Here is a 19072-nt window from a genome sequence, read left to right on the forward strand (position 1 = left end):
GAAGATGTTTTTGTTACTTATCCGGTTTCCATGTCAGCTGAAACACAGTTACCTGTAAACAGATAGCCACTGGAATAGTGTAAGCCCCAGCCGTATGTCATTAAAGAATGCAATTAGCCATAGTGCAAAAACACTATTAATATAGTGGCAGATGTTTTGAAGTGTATAATAGCAAGGACTCTTGAAAAATGCTTTCTTGATGCTTTTGTCAATACAGCAGGTTAGCTTTTCCCTGTCTCAAGACTTTCATAGATGGATTCAGACTCTGTGGAAGTAAACAAAGAAGTAAACTGAAAAAAAGCATCTCTCCCTGTAACAAGTACCTCTGTTTTGAAATTCAGAGTGGGAATACAGAGTAGGAATACAGATGTGCTCCTAACAAAGAGAACCAAGGGTAGAGGAAGATGGTCTACTGCAACGCCTATACTTGGGATCATTTGGGGACCATTTGATCCTGACTAGTGGAAGTTAGAGCAAGTTTAGTATTAATCTGACCTTGGCTGGGGGTGTCCAAACTAGCCAAAGATTTGGCTACACTGAAGTTAAAAACCAGTGGCTGGCCCATGCCAGCTGACTCAGGCTCACAGGGCTTCAGATTTGGGGATCTTTAATTGCAGTGTAGACATGTGGAGCCTGGGCTTTAGGACCTTGCGAGGTGGCTGGATCCCAGGGTTTGGGTTGCAACCTGAGCCAGAACGTCTGCACCGCAATTAAACAGCCCAAGCCCCGTGAGCCCGAGTCAGCTGACACAGGCCAGCTGTGGGTGTCTAATTGCAGTATAGACATACACACTAGAGGCATGGCAGCCAAGAATAGCCAAAATGTGGTCTTTTCCAGCCACACACCCCTTCCTAACTGGTGTGTGCTCTCTTTGTCTGGTTCTGAGAGAGAGGGCAATATCTCTGTCTCTCTGCTGGTGGGGAAACCCCCTTATTCTGGGGACACTCCCCAAGAAACCATGCCCTGGGCCATATCCTTAGCAGGTATAAATCAGCACCACAATGGAGCAACACTGATTTATATCCTCTGAGGATCTGGTCTCCTACCTTTAAAGTGTGGTATGAAATGGCCTTAAGTATTTCACTGACTATATGGCTGGCCCTAGCACTGTATCACTGTGTAGCTTTCCTTTCACCTCCGCATGCCTCAGTTTACTCCCCAGTTGCTGGAGTTGAATAGTATTTACGTGCCCTACCGCAGTTTTGTCTGGATACCTTACGTACAGTTTACAAATTGCCTTCAGATTCTTGGCTGAAGAAGGGTGCTACAGAAGGGCGAAGAATTTTAATTAGCTTTAGTGTGTATGACTGTGACTGTGTCTCTCCCAAGCTTGTGACACACAACTATATGGACTCCAGAGGCAGCCCAGAACAGGTTAATTGAGGGTGGTCAGTAGGGGAAAGGGCAGAGGCTGCACTAATCTCATTCAGACCAGCAGCAGGTCCCAGGCAGTAAAACCCCAGATTAAACAAGGAAGGCTGTGTCTAGACTGACTAGTTTTTCCAGAAAATCAGCTGCTTTTCCGAAAAAACTTGCCAGCTGTCTACAGTGGCCACTTGAATTTCCGCAGAAGCACTGACTTCCTACTGTAAGAAATCAGTGCTTCTTGTGGAAATACTATTCGGCTCCCGTTCAGGCAAAAGTCCCTTTTGCGCAAAAGGGCCAGTGTAGACAGCTCAGATTTGTTTTCCGCAAAAAAGCCCCGATCGCGAAAATGGCGATCGGGGCTTTTTTGCGGAAAAGCGCGTCTAGATTGGCACGGACACTTTTCTGCAAAAAGTGCTTTTGCGGAAAAGCATCCGTGCCAATCTAGACGCTCTGTTCTGAAAATGCTTTTAACGGAAAACTTTTCCGTTAAAAGCATTTCCGGAAAATCATGCCAATCTAGATGCAGCCAGAACAGAATACGCCTGGAATAGTGAAATATATTTCAAAATACTGGGTGCATTTGAAAACATGGAATAGCTATTTCCGCATACCTCCGGAATCCCAAAATAGCGCCTTTGTGTAGACATTGCCTATGTGACTTACACATACAATCAAAGGTAGCCATTACTGCTCCTTTTTCAAATTTCATCACATCAAACTAATCATAAACAAGAAGAACAAAAATTAATGGTACAAGAAATCCAGACAGATTTTGAATCACAGATACACACAAAATGAAAAAGTCAAACTACTAGATAAACTGCTGAAAGAGGAAGAGGCTACGACAGTAATATAATGGAATGCTATGAATTATCACTCAGCTCCACTCAGTGGCAACAAAGGGGTTGTATGAAAAAGAATTTGCTCTGACAAAGAAGCAAAAGCAAACACAATGGCATTTATAGTCAGGACATATTTGTTCTGCATTGCTTGTCAGCCCTGTTGTTGTTCATATGAGTTCTGAATGTGCTCACAGCCCGTTATCATTACCTGACTGCTATCATCCATAGATTATAAGGGGTAGAATTAAATAAGCAAAATGTTAAGAAACAGTAATATTCAAAAATGAGAAAAAAAAGAACCAATTGTTTAAAACCAACTAATCCACTATTCCAATGGGCTAGACAGTGACTTGGACTATCTTTATACACAAGGAAATATTCAGGAGTAAGAATCCCCTTATACCTCTGCATTAATCCCAAGGTATTGAGTATGGGTGTGCATGAGTACACAGAAGAACTACTGTATCTGGACATTTTTCATTGACAGTTTTCTATGGGAAAATTCCATTTTGACAAAATTTTTCATGCCATTGCATTGATTCTCATGAAATTGCATTTAGAAAAAAATATATTTTCAAATGTCAAAATGACCGTTCTCACATTTTGGGGAATCAAAAGTTTCTGTTTTTTTAAATGACTTTTCATGGTGAAGTTTACTTTATTTTTGCATGTGTAGATATCTAATTAAAATGAAAATGGGTCAAAATCAAAATCTCTCAACTTTATTGAAATGAAATGTTTTGATTTACACAAAGTGATTTAACTTTTTGGCACTTTTTTAATTAAAAAATCAGCTTTTAATTTGGGACAGTTGTTTTCTCCAACATCTGGGTTTTTTTTTGTTATTTTTGTTTTTGTGAGATGGAAAATCTCTTTTCTGACTACATATAGCTATGCACCTGCCCAAAGCAGATAGAGGAAGAGACCATGGTGGGGTTGTGGAAGGCCAGCTATACCTCCACTAGTTGTTGGCCAGAGCAGCTGAGGTGAAGTCATTGATGACTGGAATAGTCCAGGAATAAACTCCTGATCTCCAGAATCAGGGAGAATTGTGGCTCACTGAGCTGTGGCATGTTCTAAGAACTCTCCTTATTATGGGCTGCATCCTTGTGACAAAAGTAACCTCAAGGAAAGAGCTTAATTTATAATGAAAGCAATTTTTTACATTCATCATAAAAGATGCATCATACAGAGAGGTTTTGGAGCTCAGTCCTGGCAAACCCTGGCAAAAATTAAGCATGGTCAAAGGAGGATATTTTTATTTGTATTGTTGCAGTGCCAGGACATCCTAGTCATGGATCGAGGTCCCACTGTGCCGGACACTATAGACACAGGCAACAAAAGATAGTTCCAGTCCCAAAGCACTTACTATGGGTATTTCTCATTGCAAGAGGAATAACAGGTAGTTCGAACTAGGGCTTTGTTTCGAACACCCATTTCACTGCCGCGTGTAGACGTGGGCAGTTACATCGGGCTTGTAAATTTCAAAAAATGGCGCCCAGCCAGGAAGATGCTAATCAAGCGTGGGATATTTAAATTACAGGCTTGATTTGCAATTCCGAATGCCTACATTTGCAGCCCTAGTTTGAATTAGGCTGCAAGTGTAGACATACCCAAAGAGTGTGTCTACACTGAAAGCCATTATTTCGAAATAATGGTGAGCTGGAGGACTTCTTACTCCCACCTCTGTAGCCCTCATTTTATGAGGAGTAAGGGAAGTCAAAGGAAAAGTGTTTTTCCTTTGACTTCCTATTTTGTAGACAGCGCCAAAAGCCTAAATAAGCTATTTTGACTTAAGCTATGCAATTGACGTAGCTCAAGTTGCGTAGCTTAATTTTACTTTTGCTCTGTTTTGCAGACATGCCCCGTGTGAAGTTTTTTTATCTACCTTATTTTATGATAACCCTGTTTATCCTATTCCCTACTAATATGTGGGGAAATTTTACATACAGTCTCACAATGATTGAATCAATTCTCTTATTTTATCACCACGACAAACTGAATGTACTAAATCCCCAAGTTGTAATCCTGACATTATTTAAATAATGGCAAACATCACTGGGGCACAGATCTTATATTAAGTGGTTATATATTTTTATCAATTCTCCTGCATGCTGCAAAAATTTTATTTTTTCAACTCGTTCAATAAAATGAATGAAATACTCAGCAACACAACCTACTGAAAACATCCAAACACACCTGTGCAGACAGCAGACACAGTAAATGGATGGCTATATATAGCTGGTCAAATATAAATGTGATTTTTCTGAATGGGGGCCATAGAAATCTTGCATCCAATGATTTCTTTTGAATATTCCCAGCAGGAGTCACAGAAAGATTTTGAAACTTCAGACAGAAGAAAAGATTGTGTCCTAATACATTTAGCAAGGTGATAATGCAAACCACTGGGAAATATAGAGAGGCGAAGAGGAAATTTCATTCCCTGGCTAGAGAGTTATATAATGTTTATCGACAGGAAACTGGTTTTTTTGGGAGGAAGATATCCCTTATTTCTGTGTCCAACCTCCTGCTCCCAACCAATTACAAAGAAAGCTCTGGTGAAGTGGTAGCTAAATGGCATGTCTTCTCAGATGTGACTTTTCTCTTTACTCTGTATTGGTGGTATTGCCAACACTGATCTCAAACTCCATCATGTTCCCTTGCTGGTGCCAACCTAAGCGGCTCTTCCTCTAGGATTGACAGAAACTACCAAATGTTCTTTGTCACAATGTGATTTTTGAAGAAGGTTTGGGTGAGATTTTTTGATGTCCCACTGAGACACACACTGGAAACCTGTCCAGCACCAAAGGAATATCATGAGATGAGAGATACTTCTCTTAAGGGAGAAGCGGTGGATGTGGTATACCTAGACTTTAGTAAGGCATTTGATATGGCTTATGATACCGTTTTCAGGTATCTAAAAGGGTGTCATAAGGAGGAGGGAGAAAACTTGTTCATCTTGGCCTCTGAGGATAGAACAAGAAGCAATGGGCTTAAACTTCAGGCAAGGGAGGTTTAGGTTGGACATAAGGAAATAGTTCCTAACTGTCAGGGTAGTTAAACACTGGAATAAATTGCCCAGGGAGGTTGTGGAATCCCTATCTCTGCAGCTATTTCAGAGTAGGTAAGATAAATGTCTATCAGGGATGGTCTAGACAGTATTTGGTCCTGTCATGGGGGCAGGGGACTGGACTTGATGACCTCTCGAGGTCCCTTCCAGTCCTAGTATTCTATGATTCTAAGTGCAGCCAAATACATCATAGACAAGTTGTGTGTCAACTACGGGTATGTCTACATTACAGAGTTTTTTTTCAGAAAAACGGCTGTTTTTCTGAAAAAACTTCATTTACGTCCACACTGCAATCACGTTCTTTCAAAAAAAAAATCAAAAGAACAGAGGGTTTTTTCCAACATTGGTAAACCTCTTTCTACGAGGAAGAAGCCTTTTTCCGAAAGAGTCCTTTCAGAAAAAGACATGTATGGACGGGGAAGAGGGAGTTCTTTCGAAAGAGGAGGAAAGAGGAAAAAGCACAGGTGTTCTAGTGGCCATTCCGTCCATAGTAATCACAACTTAAATGTGACATAGCGTCAATTCAGTGTGGACACTATTTTTCGAAAAAACAGATAGCTTTTTCCATGCGCTTCGGCAGTGTGGACACACTTTTGAAAGAAGCCTGCAGTCTAGACGTAGCATAGTTTCTTTATGGAAATCAACAGTCCTCATTACAATCCTCTTTTTCAATATTACTGTTATGTCTACTACAGCTATATTCCTCCCTCACAATCAATTAACATTTTATACTGCCTTACAAATGAATGAAAAATAAGGGTATTCGCTCTCCAAATGAATGAAACTCAGAACGCTGGATTGTTATTACTGGACTCAATCCCTTCTCACAAATCTGTTTTATAGCAAGAGTGGACTTTACAGAAGCTGCGCTCTTTCTTCTAACTTAGTCAGATTAATCGCGTGCTTCTGCACAATCCCAGCTCAATGATCTCCCTACCCTTTTTTAAAAATGTGGAAATAATTACAAATCTTTGTGTTAAAGCTGACAACAAATAATTCAGTTACAACTGTCTCTGCCTTATTGTTAGCAGAGATGTTAAATGGTTTACCAGTAAGCATGACATTTACCAATATGTTTACCAATTAACTGATCCTTGGCAGCAAACTCTGAAGGTGTCCAGCCTTGCCGTGCCAGAGCAGGCCTGGTTGGCGAGCCAGACAGCTGGATCTCACGACCACAGTGGGACCCTATGGTCACAACCACAGTGGGGCCAGGTGGCCGGCTGGCTGGCAGGACCTGAGTTAATAAGTTAACTGGTTACGTGTTCTCATGTTAACTGTTAACCATACCTAATTGATAGCTATTATTTGTATGACCAGAACCCGTGAGAGCCAGAATCATGGACCCACACTGCATTAGGTGCTGTACAAACACAGGACGGAATGTCTCAGAGGAGCAGGCGTATTAATCTGTAACTACAAGGACAACGAGAAGTCCTGTGGTACCTTAGGGTATGTCTACACAGCAGGGCTAAAGCTGAATTAAGATACTCAACTTCAGCTACATCAATTGCATAGCTAAGTCAAAACAGCTTAATTCAACTTGTGTCGCTGTCTACACATCAGGAAGTCAAAGGAAGAACACTCTTCCTTCGACTTTCCTTACTCCTCATGAAATGAGGGTTTCCATGAGTTGGAGTAAGAAGTCCTGCAGCTCTCCATTATTTCAAAATAAATGCTTGTAGTGTAGACATGCTCTTTGTTATTTCGGAATAATTTAGCTATTCTGAAATAAGGCTGCTGTTTAGACATACCCTTAGGGATTAACTCAAAATAAGCTATGTAAATTGAGCTACATCAGTTGCATAGTTTATTTCGAAATAGCTTATTTTGAAATTGGAAGTGTCTACACAGCACTTATTTCGAAATGGAGTACTCTTCCTCCGACTTCCCTTACTCCTCATACAATGAGAGTAACAGGAGTCGGAGTAAGAAGTCCTCGACAGTAATTCGACATAGTCCGCGTCTACACAGCAGGCAGTTGTTTTGAAATTATTTTGAAATAATGTTGCTGTGTCTATGTACCCTAGGCTGTGTCTAGACTGCAGAGTTTTTTCGAAAAAAATAGCCTTTTTTTAAAAAAAACGTCACCTGCGTCTAGACTACAGCCGCGTTCTTTCGAAATTAAATCGAAAGAACGCGGCTTTTCTTTCCATGGCGGTAATCCTCATTTCACGAGGAATAACACCTTTTTTCGAAAGTGTTCTTTCGAAAAAAAGGCGTTCTTGAATGCAAACAGGGCTGCAAACAGACTGCCTGGGTGCTCTCTTTCGGAAAAGCGGCTCGCTTTTTCGAAAGAAGAGGTTGCAGTCTAGACGCTCTCTTGCGAAAGAGGCTTGCAGTCTAGACGTAGCCCTAGAGACTAACCCTGCTAATCTCTCAGGTGCCACAGGACTCCTCTTTGTTTTTACAAGGCATAGAGGCAGCCTGGCACTTGCACAGGGGTGTCAGGATACTCAAACCTGGCGCTTGCCTTGTCTTCTCTGCCTGAGAAGCAGAGTGAGTTTTTTGGGGGGAAAGAGGGTGCACAGCGAAGTAAGCTGGTCTGGAGGGTAAGGAGCACGGTTACTCCCACCCCCCTGAAAGTCAAGGTGGGAGGGAAGATTCCTGCTGATGCCGGAGCAGAATTTCCTCGCCCCCTCAGAGACTTGCCGAACTGGTTATCCAGCAGGTCAGCGCGAGCGGAACCCAGGTGTCCTGGCCACCCCCCTCCCCCGCCACGCCGCCCCTTCACCCCCCAGCAGCTCGGAGCGCACAGCTCGGAGGGAGGCGCTGCTGCCTTCGGATTGGTCCGCGCCCGCGCTCCCCCTCCCCCGTCCCCCAGGCTGGGGGGGCTGCGCACAGAGGGGAGAGGGGGCGCCGGAGCCGGGGCTGTCATTTGTCTGCAGCAATTTAAACCCTGCGCGCCGGCTGCCGCGGCTACCTGCCCCGGGGCGCGCGGGGGCTTCGCCGTCACCCATGCGGGGCAGCAGCCCACGGGACCCTGCGGGGGGCCCGTCCTCTCCTGCTGGCCCTTGGCGGGGGCAGGTAACCGGCTAGGTGCCCGCGGGATCATGGACGGGCTCCTGCTCGGCGCGCGGGCGTTACCTGTGGCGAGTCTCCGCAGCAGCTCCATGCAAGTCCTGAGCCTCCTGTGGCTGGGGGGCATTGCAAAGGCAGGTCGAGAGCACCTCCTCGGGCAGCCCTCTGGAGTGCTCACATGCCAGGTCACTGAGCCCTTTCTGGTGCTTTTTCTCTCTGCTTCCCCGCTCCAGGGACTCTCGCCCAATACCCCCTTTCTCTTTCTCTCTCTTTTTTTCTCTCTCTTGCAGACCCTTCAGTTGTGCTGCCTCTGTTGCCTGTCCTTTGCAGCAGCTTTAACCAGTGACAGCAGCAGCAGCCACGGACTGAATCATGGTTTGTATATTTCTTTTTTTTTTGCATGCACGTTTCTTTTTGGAACCTTCAACACTAACCCCCCCCCCCCCCCCCCCCCCCACACACACACCCTCCCAAATGTGGGAGCCTCTTTTCAATGACTAGACCCGGAAGGCAGGCATGCTGCTGGAAGCCTACAGGGAGAGAGAGACTATCTCAGGGGCACAATAAACAGGGAACAAGCTGAAAACTGGACAAGAGCAAAAAGGAAATAAACGCATTTTTAAAACGCAAAGGAAATAAAAATAAAATTGTAAATAAACAAAAACTAGAGGAAATAATCCGCGCAACCCAATCTAAGGGACTGTAGCACTGGGGGAGGGGAACTTGTATAGACAGGTTTGTGTGCTGTTCCCAGGTTGCAAAGTCTAGTGTTTTGGTTTTGATGCCTTTTGGAAGCCTGCAATATCTCTCTATGTATTTGCACTTGCTGTGAGGGATAAGTACAGAGAAGAATGCTCAGGGAGGAGAAATAGTGCCTCAGCACTGTCTGTTTGCTGGGGGATTCCCTTTTTCCAGCAGCTGCTTGCATTTTTGGCCACCAGCCTGCTTAGTGTCCTAAGTTTCTGCCATTGATTAACACCACTTAAGGAAAGTGAAAGCCCTTGATGCATTGCTTCCACAGCAAAAAGAAACCTATTACTAGCTAAATTTTCAGTGTACTATGCACCTAATATAAGCTGTTCAAAGAAAGGAGATTAATAGTGTGCAACATCTGCTGCTCTATACAAACACTTTTTTTCCTTTATAAGGATTCATTTCAATTTAAGAAATAAATTGTTTTATTATCAAAGAAATGGATATCCTTAGGCATTCTGACCAGAATACACATGAAAATTTAAGCAGTGTTAGGAAGTAAGCTACTTAATATTTAGGTTTTAATGTAAATGGTTCTATCTGGTTGAGTATGTATCTAACTTCAAGGTTGTAAGTAATCATCAGTTCACCCTGTGAGTAGCTCAGTGGGACTACTACAGTGTTTAAAGTTAGGCACATGCTTAAACACTTGAATCAAGCCCTATATTAATCTCTTCTCCAGATATTATGAGTGGATCATAGTTTTCTTCTCCCAAATATGCACAGAATATTTTCACCTAGCTTAGCCAAAACAACAAATCACTGTGACATTCAGCTAGCAATGGCTGAATAGAGGTTATGAAGTAGGATTTGAAACCTGCCTAATCAAGCCATTACAAAGAGAGGAGGTCTGACTCTGTTAAAGCATTAATAAATTAATCTTTTAATCCAGTTGAATAAATGGAATAATCTTGTTCTCAGCGCTTCTGTTAAACCAATACCAAGGTGACAATATTTACTCCACTCTTGGAAAAATAATAAATAAGAACTACAGACAAAACATCCACTCTTCTGGCATGTGTGGTAGCAGTTATTATAGGGGGAGGGGAAAAATCTTGTGATGACAAATGTCTTCACAAGAGTGACTGTGGGAAAGTTCACAGCTTTGATAGTCTGTTCTTCTCAGTGAGTCAGAAAAGAAATAAACACTGCATTAGAGTCTGTGTGGCTTATATGGAACAGCCTGAAGTTGCATCAGATGAATTTAAGCATGTATTAGTTATGTGTAGTGCATGGATCATTGGTGCCATGCCCTAAATGAGGAAGCTTCATGTCAGATTCAGAGTCTACTTCATAAATGACCACTATGTTTAAAAATGACATATGCTTTATTCATTGAGTACAAAGGCTGATAGTTATCATTTTACCATTACAGATTACGTATTTGTAACTCCTGTCGAAGTGGATTCCAATGGATCATACATTTCACATGGTGTTTTGCACAGTATTAGGAAAAAGAGATCAACTCAAAGTTCAAAGAGTTCCTTGCACTACAGATTTTCAGCATTTGGACAGGAACTGCACTTAGAACTTAAACCTTCTACCATATTTAGCAATAACTTTATTGTCCAGGTACTTGGGAAAGATGGAATCACAGAGTCTCAGGAACGTGAAGTTGAGCAATGTTTCTATCAGGGATTTATAAGGAATGATACCACCTCTTCAGTAGCAATATCTACGTGTCTAGGCTTGGTAAGTGTTTCTTTAAAGCAAATTTAGCGTTAGATTTCTATATTCAGAAAATATCTATGTTTATAAATTATCTGATTCCTGAAACATACAGGATATATTTCATGTTATGAACTATTTTGCAATTTTTCCTAACATCATTAGCTGAACTAGCATCATCATGTTTAACAAGAGAGTTTTAATTGTAGATTATAAACTCTGTCGTTATCATATCACTGGTGTGTTTTGGGGGAAGGGTCACAATTTTAAAGAAAGAAAAAACAGCTGATGGCAGATATATGGAATAAATCCATGAGAATTTTCATTCATTTTCAGAGCAGTGTCAAACTGCTCTGAAAAGATAAATGCCTTTCCCTCATTTGTAAGTAGTCCTTATTCTTACTTCTGTATTCAGATTATTTGTTCAGTAAATTTTTGCAAGATCAGGCCATAAAATCAGAAAAAATTAAACATGTCTAGGATTATCAGGTACCTGAAGGAAGAATGTGGCATCCAACTCTCATTGAAATCCAATAGGAGTTAGGTTTTTAGCTCCCTTAATACTTATTTTGAAAATTCCAGCCTTCATTGATTAATGAAGTGAAGTGATGAATTCTGTTCTGACTATAAGTGTTTTGTCTGCACTATTTGCTATTTACCACTGTTTTCCAAAATCATGAAAAAATCTTACTAACGGAAGCTTTTTTAGACTACATTCTACTGTGTTTTATCATCAAAGAAGTCTTCATTGATACAATGCAAAAGAACATCCACGGAGTTAAAACGTTCTTGTTATTTCTTAGGATAAAAGTCTTGCTTTCCCTGCAGTCCCCCTAAAAAACATGTCTGGTTTGGATCATAGTTTGGATCAAACATTTGGATTGAAGCAATAATATTCATGGCATTAGAGCATATGAGGGGATACAAAGCTTATGAGGTCAGTTGAGATCTGAAGTCCAGAAGAGATGTTGAATGAATTTCCAATTCTTTCATTGAGAGGATACTTGAATATATGACATCACTACTGTGTGACACTACAGAAGAAAAGCGAATTGAAAACATTCATTTACTTTGAAAATAAATAGAGTTTCATTGAAATAAATTCTTTTTGCATTGCATCATATTCAGCTCCCTGGAAATGCATTATAGGATGTTGTTGAGTGCTAGTTGAAATGAATGTGATTATACGTTGAATGCTCTGTTTCTTTTTCTTTGTTAGTAATGGCTACTAAGAGGAGTCAGCATCATCTGTATTATCCAGCTAGCTGGGACAGAGGTTTTGGCAGCAAGTGCTGAGAAATGGAATGAAGTTTTCTTTTTCTTTTTTCTTTTTTGTCTTGTTTGTAGTTCTGATGATATTAAGGTAGTTTGGTTCTATTAGAATGGCTTTATTTCTTTGATGACTTTCTTCATATTTGTTTGTAAACGGCTTTCATTTCCTATCATGAAGTGGTTCCTCTAAAGTAGATTATTTTGGATGATCATAGTTGTTTGTTTGGGTAGGCTTTATATTTAACAAACACATTATTAGCATTATGTGGAATAGTATTTCAATGTGTTGATTCTTGTCTGGAGTACCAGAGTTGGAGTCTGCTTGGGATCACAGGGAAGCTGAGTTCATCAATCTTGACTTAGTTTGGAATAGATCGTTGGTCTTATATCACTGTCTCGCTGAACAAAGTGTCATGACTGGCACCCTTTGCTTAGGAGAGACCCAGAATTTGAATAGCAGGGAGTGAGTATTGTGGTTGAATTGGTTTATTTTGGCAGAGCATGAGGTGTCTTCCAGTACTGCCCATTACTTCTCTAAATTATTTACAAGGTTCACTGGATTAGCCCTAATAATTAATAGATATCTTAAACTGACAATTTTAATTAATCTTCACTCATTATTTTTATAGCATGTTAGGAGTGGGTTATAAGAATAATCAAAAACAATTCTAAGTTTGCTGGGCTGCTTTGCTTAGTAATGTGCCATCATCTGTCTGTAATGAAAACACCAACATCTTTGACTATGATCCAAATTCAGTAATCATACTTTAAGTCTGGATGCTGTGCTGTGATCAAGGGTACCTCGTGAATAGCCTCTATATCCTCTTTGCACCAACTACTTTTGTCACTTGTTTGCCCTTCTTTCCTATTTGCTTTGTTCACCGCAATTAAACCGAAAGTGGTGTTTCTTCTATATGGTTGGTAGCACTAATCTTTTCATTGTTCCTTTCATTAGCAGTAGCTTCCCTACAATAAAACTGCAGTGACCCATTCTTTCAAGCCTGGAACACCACAATGTGATTTGGAAGCAACTGCGTTTCAATAGACTAGAGGGACTCTTTGATCTAATTTTTTTGGATGACCTACAGTATTCAGTCATTCCGTTGTCTGTTATCTGCGATTGCCTGTGGAGTGGCAATGGACTGTTAGGTTGAGTGACCCTGGTGTAACAGTAAAATAAAAAGGAGCAAGGATCTTTTGCTTTGCTGTAGACCTACTAAGAGAAATTTTCATTGAACTATGTGTACCTCAATGAAACCTTGTCATATAGGTTAGTATGATGCAAGTAATAAATTATTGGACCAACATACTTTTTTCACGCTATTTGTAGACTATGACCAAATTTTGCCTGAAGTTTTAAAGTGAGAACTGGTATGGAGATATAACAAAGGGCAGAATGTGGCTAACGATCTTTATTAGAAAGATGGAAGCTCCTGTGTTCCTAACTTCTTCTTCTTTGACTTCCCTGATATCCACCTTACTCACACATATACCTCAGTTTTGCCCTACGATGACATCATCCTATCTCTAATTCTCCCCCTATACTCCCCACTATGTATATACAGGATGTATGTACTCGTTTGTAAACTGTTTGGGTGGGGACTTTGAGGGATTCGTGTGAGATTACACAGTCAATGAGTGCAGACTAGAGAGAGTCCAAGTGTTGTAACTCTGTCATGTGGTTTAGTGGCATTCTTAGTAATTCTCTATATTTGTCACATGTGGGTTTACAGAGTAGGATATATGCTCAAGCTACACAGGATCCTTTCTCTCGTATAAAATCAAACCACCATAGAAAGTTTATGCTGCTGTCCAGTACAGGAGACACAAAAAAGTAGGAAAGGATAGTGAAAGTTTTACTCATTTGTAATCACTTGTGAGGATGTTACTTTCTGTATTGGGAAACGCTACTTAACAAATGCAGTGGAAATGGAAGAGAAACCTGGAGGGCAAAATGATTTTATATTGGTGTCTGATCAATAGGAATTCTCCCATGATTGGTCAATTACGCTATGTCCAGAGCCAATTTAAGTCAGTGGAAAGATTGCTTTTGACTTCAGTGAGTTTTGGATCAGGATCCTATCCTTGAACCAAATTCAGCCCTAAGTAAATATGACATCACTGAGGCCAAAGGAGTTGCACCTGCTTATGCCAGAGCTGAATGTATGCCTTTTTCTCCCTTTTATTTATGTACCTCAATTAGGGCAGTGAAGAGCCAGCTTCATGCATTAGCCAGTGCCCTTCTTTGTTTTTGGTAAGATGTGATTGAATCCTTCATTATGAGGGGCCTCCTTCTCTTGTCTCAAGTTCTGTTGTGTTTGCTGGTGTCTAGTCAAGGGAAGAGAACAAGGAGGAAAGGATGAATCATGTTACAGTCAGTGAGCTGTCAGAGGAGTCTGTGAATAAAAGGTTTGGTTGTAGCACTGTGAAATAAACAGGAGACGTATTAATTCAGTGGGAGCTGTGCGTGCATGTCTGAAGGCAGGACTTAGTTCACAGTATCAAAGAAGACACAAAATTAAAGGTTCTCAGTGTAGTCTGGCCACCAAAGAGACTGGCAGGGAGAGCCATGCACTCGTTCTTCCCGGTCATTCAGTTATACCCCGTATTAGCATTATTGACGTGCCCATAAGAACACCTATTACTAGAAAAACTTGCGTTTTACATCCAATTCAATATACTGAGATAAATTCCATAACACTTACTTGGGCAAACTGGCAGTGAAATGGATGGGCCAAATTCTGCTCTCATGCTAGTGAACACTTATATTGCATGAGGTTGCTTTAGGCTTATACAGGTGCAAAAAGATCCAGTAAGAGTTTTGGACAATTCAAAACTGATCAAGGAACTGAGGATTTGACGTACGCTCAATAGTATTATTAGTCTATCCACAAGTCAGCAGCAGATACTATAATTAGTGCTCCATTATACCAGAGCAATATGAACAATTTGGACTGCCAGAAATGTACACCGGCCCCCTGAATTCACCCCATACTACAACAGTATAAAAGAGGAGGAAAGAAATTCTCATCTTTCAGAGAACATTTCCTGACACTGAATACAGGCCACATCTAGAATACAGGCAGATCACTAGACCATGCACTGCAGGGCAGAGAAGGATGAGTTGGATATCGGTCCAATGACTTGCCTTTTCTATGTCTGTGTGCTCACTCCTATGCCCATTCATTTCAGCAGTCCAAGATAACACATTCTGATTCTTCTGCTTTCACGGTACTTATAACAAAAGTCATTGAGACTTAGGTTTGGGGCTGTGATCTGCCTTCAGTGGGCAGGAGGGAGAAATACCTTCAGGGTTAGGGCACAATTGCCAGGTTCCTGGTGTCATTGTACATGGATATGGCACAGTGCTCCGTGAAGTTCCCATGGAGTGGGTACAGACTTTACACAGGGCTCCATGGACAGAGGACTGGTGCCTATAAAAACAATTTAGCCCTGTGGGCCAATCCATTTTCTACTACCTATGCACTGCTAAGGCTCATAGAATGGAAATCTGATGCAGCTTCTCACTACAAGGGCGTGGAACAGGCCTAGCTAACTTTTGAGCCAATTCCCATTCCCTTCCTCAAATGTAGGGGCAGGGAGAGGCCACAGATGGAGTGCCCTGAGCTTTCAGCTATCCCTTGCTGGAAGATGATCCATTGAGGGTAACCAGTGTAATTTAGAGTAACCCATAAGTTGCTCTGAGTTACATCAGGGACACATAACCAGCCCCAGGATCAGGGAACAGCACTGTTGTAGTTCAACCTTTCTCCCTTCAAGAATCTAGACTTCAGTCTTGATTTATCATTACTGTAAAATACATAAAGGGGTTTATATGGGTCAGTTTCTCTGTTTAGACACAAAACAGCAATGTTTCGTTAGCTGTATCAAAGAATTCCCATGCAACTTTGTTCCCACAGTTTTCCTAGCTAATTTTAAAGAAGATTACACTCAACTTCTGTACTGCAAGTCAGGAAAGGATGACCTCTGAGTGACTGGATGTCTTTGATGTAAATAAGGATTTTTATTTTAAGCTGCATTATTCTACTTGAACTATAGTATTTATTGTCAACTGATCCTGACACTTGGGAGATGTTTTTACCTGCTCTGATTGTATCAGGTTTTAAGAAAAAATAAATACTGTTCCTTTTAAGTGACAATGTCTGCAGCTCACACTAACAACTGACTTGTACAGTAATTACTCGTTTAACACGTGCCTGCTTAAAATGTTTTTGCAATAGCACGATTTTTTTTTCAGGGCATGTTTTTCAAATAACATGACCATCCCCAAAATAACACGAAAATAATCAAGTGGTGGACTGCTTTGCACGACGGTATAAGTTGGTGAAACTCTGCTCACTCGTGTTTATCTTTGTGTTTAACAAACCACAGTGACTTGTGTTGCTAGATATCTTGTATCGCTAGATATCTAATGCTGACGTTGACAACCCAGCACTAACAAAAATTGACTTTGCCACTACCACCTAAACAAACCCCCCACCTTTTCCATTATTTTTAATGGGAAAATTGACCCTGCATAACATGTTTTCATTTAGCACAAACATTTTTGGAAACACATCTATAGTGTTAAATGAGGAATTACTGTACAGGAGTTTATTTTCTCCACTTTTTCAAATAGTGAATTTAGTGCTCATAGAAGGTGCCAAATTAATAGAACCAGAGACTAAAGCTGTCTTATCTCCCGCAAAACACAATGTCAGCCTGGGAAGTAGTAGCATTTTCTGCAACAGTGTATTGGAATCATAACAGAGCATTGGTTTTGCTGCTTGCTCTATGACATAGCACACTTAATTAAACAGATTTAGTGGTGTCTCAAGCCTGGCCTTGGAGGTAGCCCATCCCAAAGCATAAGAGGACAGTTCTTTTCCCAAATGTATGAACTCCTTCACCTTTCTGTGAAGCCAATTCATCAATTATGATGCTAGGTTTTTGTGGTTTGGACACTTGAATTGAACAGAGAACATGACTTAGTTTCATGTTAGTCACTCAAGAAAGGGCGTGGCCAGTCCATTTTGTGATTGACAGTTCATTACCAACTCCCTGAGTCATCTAGTCCTTCGGAGACTTCTTTCTTGTAGTCTTAGTTATAGTATATGTTTGAGGAATGATTACTTTTGCCATTCAGTCTTTGGATACATCACTCAAATCTATACATTGTTGGTAAGCTCTTCAGACAGTTGTGAACAGCATTAAACACAGTGGGGTTCTGATCCATGTTTGCAGCATGTAGAGACTATCTAAATACAGATTGAACCTCTCTAGTCTGGCATTCTTTGGTCCGGCAACTTCAGTGATCTGACATGATTTTAGTTAGCTGGATGTCCACTCATCATGGGTGTGTCCAAGTTTCCTGCAGTCCCATAAAGTTTTTTTTACAGCCACCAATCCTGGCTCAATGTTCTATGCTGTTAATCTCTAATTTAACCGGAAATGTCTTCTAAAAGCCCAGTAAGCAGTGGAAGAGTTGGTAATGCTGCTAGACAATATTGACCTCCCATGATTTGGAAAATTCTCTGGTTTGGCACTGGTCAGTTCCTGAGGGTGCTATACTAGAGAAGTTCAACCTCTAGTGTTAAATGATCATTATTATCAGGGCTTGACAAACAGCGGCGAAAGCCGTTCGCCAGCCCTGCACTGCGCATGGTAAATGGAGCACGCGGCTGTTGAGCCCTGATTATTATTATTCCTAAGATCTGTTTCAAATCTGCAATGTCCAGACATTATCTGCATTCCCTCTAAGCTCTGTGGTAGCACAGCTTCACAGGTGATTTATCAGCCCCACCCCATCAGTCAACTCTGTTCATGGAGCCCTGAGCCTCTGACTGGGTGGGGCTGATTAATCACCTGTGAAGCTTTGCACATCTTATGCCCAGCAGGTGTAAATCAGCAAAATCCCATTGACTTCAAAGCTGCTGTAGATTTCCTTGTCTGTGCTGCTGATTTCACATCTGATTAGTCAAGGTGACAGAATTTGAAACACCTGATTAATTTCCCAAGGTTTAGGCTTATTGTTTACTGCTTCCACTGCAGTCAATTGGAAGAGTAATCCATCTACTAAGTCATTTCTACTCTGTTTATATTTTAATTCACTTTCTGCCTCTCCTGAGTAAACTCAATGTTGCTGGTGTTTCCATTTACCACTTCTCAGGGGATTGTTTATATAAAAGGAAATCTATTTTCAATTAATTTGTTTTGCCTGATGGCAGGAAAATACTTCATTTATTGTTGGGCCACATCCTCAGTGGGTTCAAATTGATATAGCTCCATGAAGTCAATGGGCTTGTCTTCCCTACAGAATTAACTGGAGTGTTGCTGCAACTTGAGACCCATTCACATAAAGACCGTTAATTTGAGCATAGTGATACTTTTCACTTGCATTGGTTGGCCCATTAGAGGTCATAAGCTCAAGTTGGCATGACTCGTTAGGTGCTAACTAGAGATGTAAAATTCCAGTTTAATAGTTGACCAGATATATGTTGTGTTTAACTGGTTAACTGGGCCTGGCGGGCTGCTTTGGTCAGGAAGGGCTACAGTGTGGGTGGGGACTGCTTCGGCTAGGCCAGGCTGAGCCTATTGCATCATGCCACAGGTCAGGGGACTTCTCTGGTCAGGCTAGGCACCAGTTAACTGGTTACTCTGGTAAGCATACTAGTAACCGGCTAACCAGTTAAGCCTTTACAATCCTAGTGCTAATCCAACCTCTCTTTGGAGCTCCACTGAGGCCATTCTTATATAAGCAAAATGCAGGACAATGTAGCACTTTAAAGACTAACAAGATGGTTTATTAGATGATGAGCTTTCGTGGGCCAGACCCACTTCCTCAGATCAAATAGTGGAAGAAAGTAGTCACAACCATATATACCAAAGGATACAATTAAAAAAAAGTGAACAAATATGAAAAGGACAAATCACATTGCAGAACAGAAGGGGGATGCGGGGGGATGGGAAGGGGGAGGAAGGAAGGTAAGTGTCTGTGAATTGCTGATATTAAAGGTAGGGAGAGTGGGATGTTTGTGAGTTAATGGTAGGCCCAGTTAACCAGTTAAACACAACATAT

At 41.2% G+C, this 19072-nt stretch overlaps 1 protein-coding gene across 4 annotated transcripts in view; it reads left to right on the top strand.

Moving 5' to 3' along the window:
• Positions 1-8112: 8112 nt before the first annotated feature.
• The window catches only part of ADAMTS18 (ADAM metallopeptidase with thrombospondin type 1 motif 18), a 129470-nt gene continuing 118510 nt past the window's right edge, over positions 8113-19072 (top strand). For 3 of the 4 annotated variants that reach the window (XM_075940027.1, XM_075940028.1, XM_006122438.4), the window contains exons 1-3: positions 8143-8486; positions 8592-8676; positions 10430-10746. In XM_075940027.1, the coding sequence (XP_075796142.1) occupies positions 8334-8486; positions 8592-8676; positions 10430-10746 (555 nt within the window). In that variant the 5' untranslated portion in view covers positions 8143-8333. Of the gene's footprint in view, positions 8487-8591; positions 8677-10429; positions 10747-19072 lie in introns of all 4 variants that reach the window. The other variant, XM_075940029.1, reaches the window with a different exon arrangement.

The sequence above is a fragment of the Pelodiscus sinensis genome, chromosome 12 (genome assembly GCF_049634645.1).
Source record: "Pelodiscus sinensis isolate JC-2024 chromosome 12, ASM4963464v1, whole genome shotgun sequence".
In the NCBI taxonomy this organism is placed as follows: Eukaryota; Metazoa; Chordata; order Testudines; family Trionychidae; genus Pelodiscus; species Pelodiscus sinensis.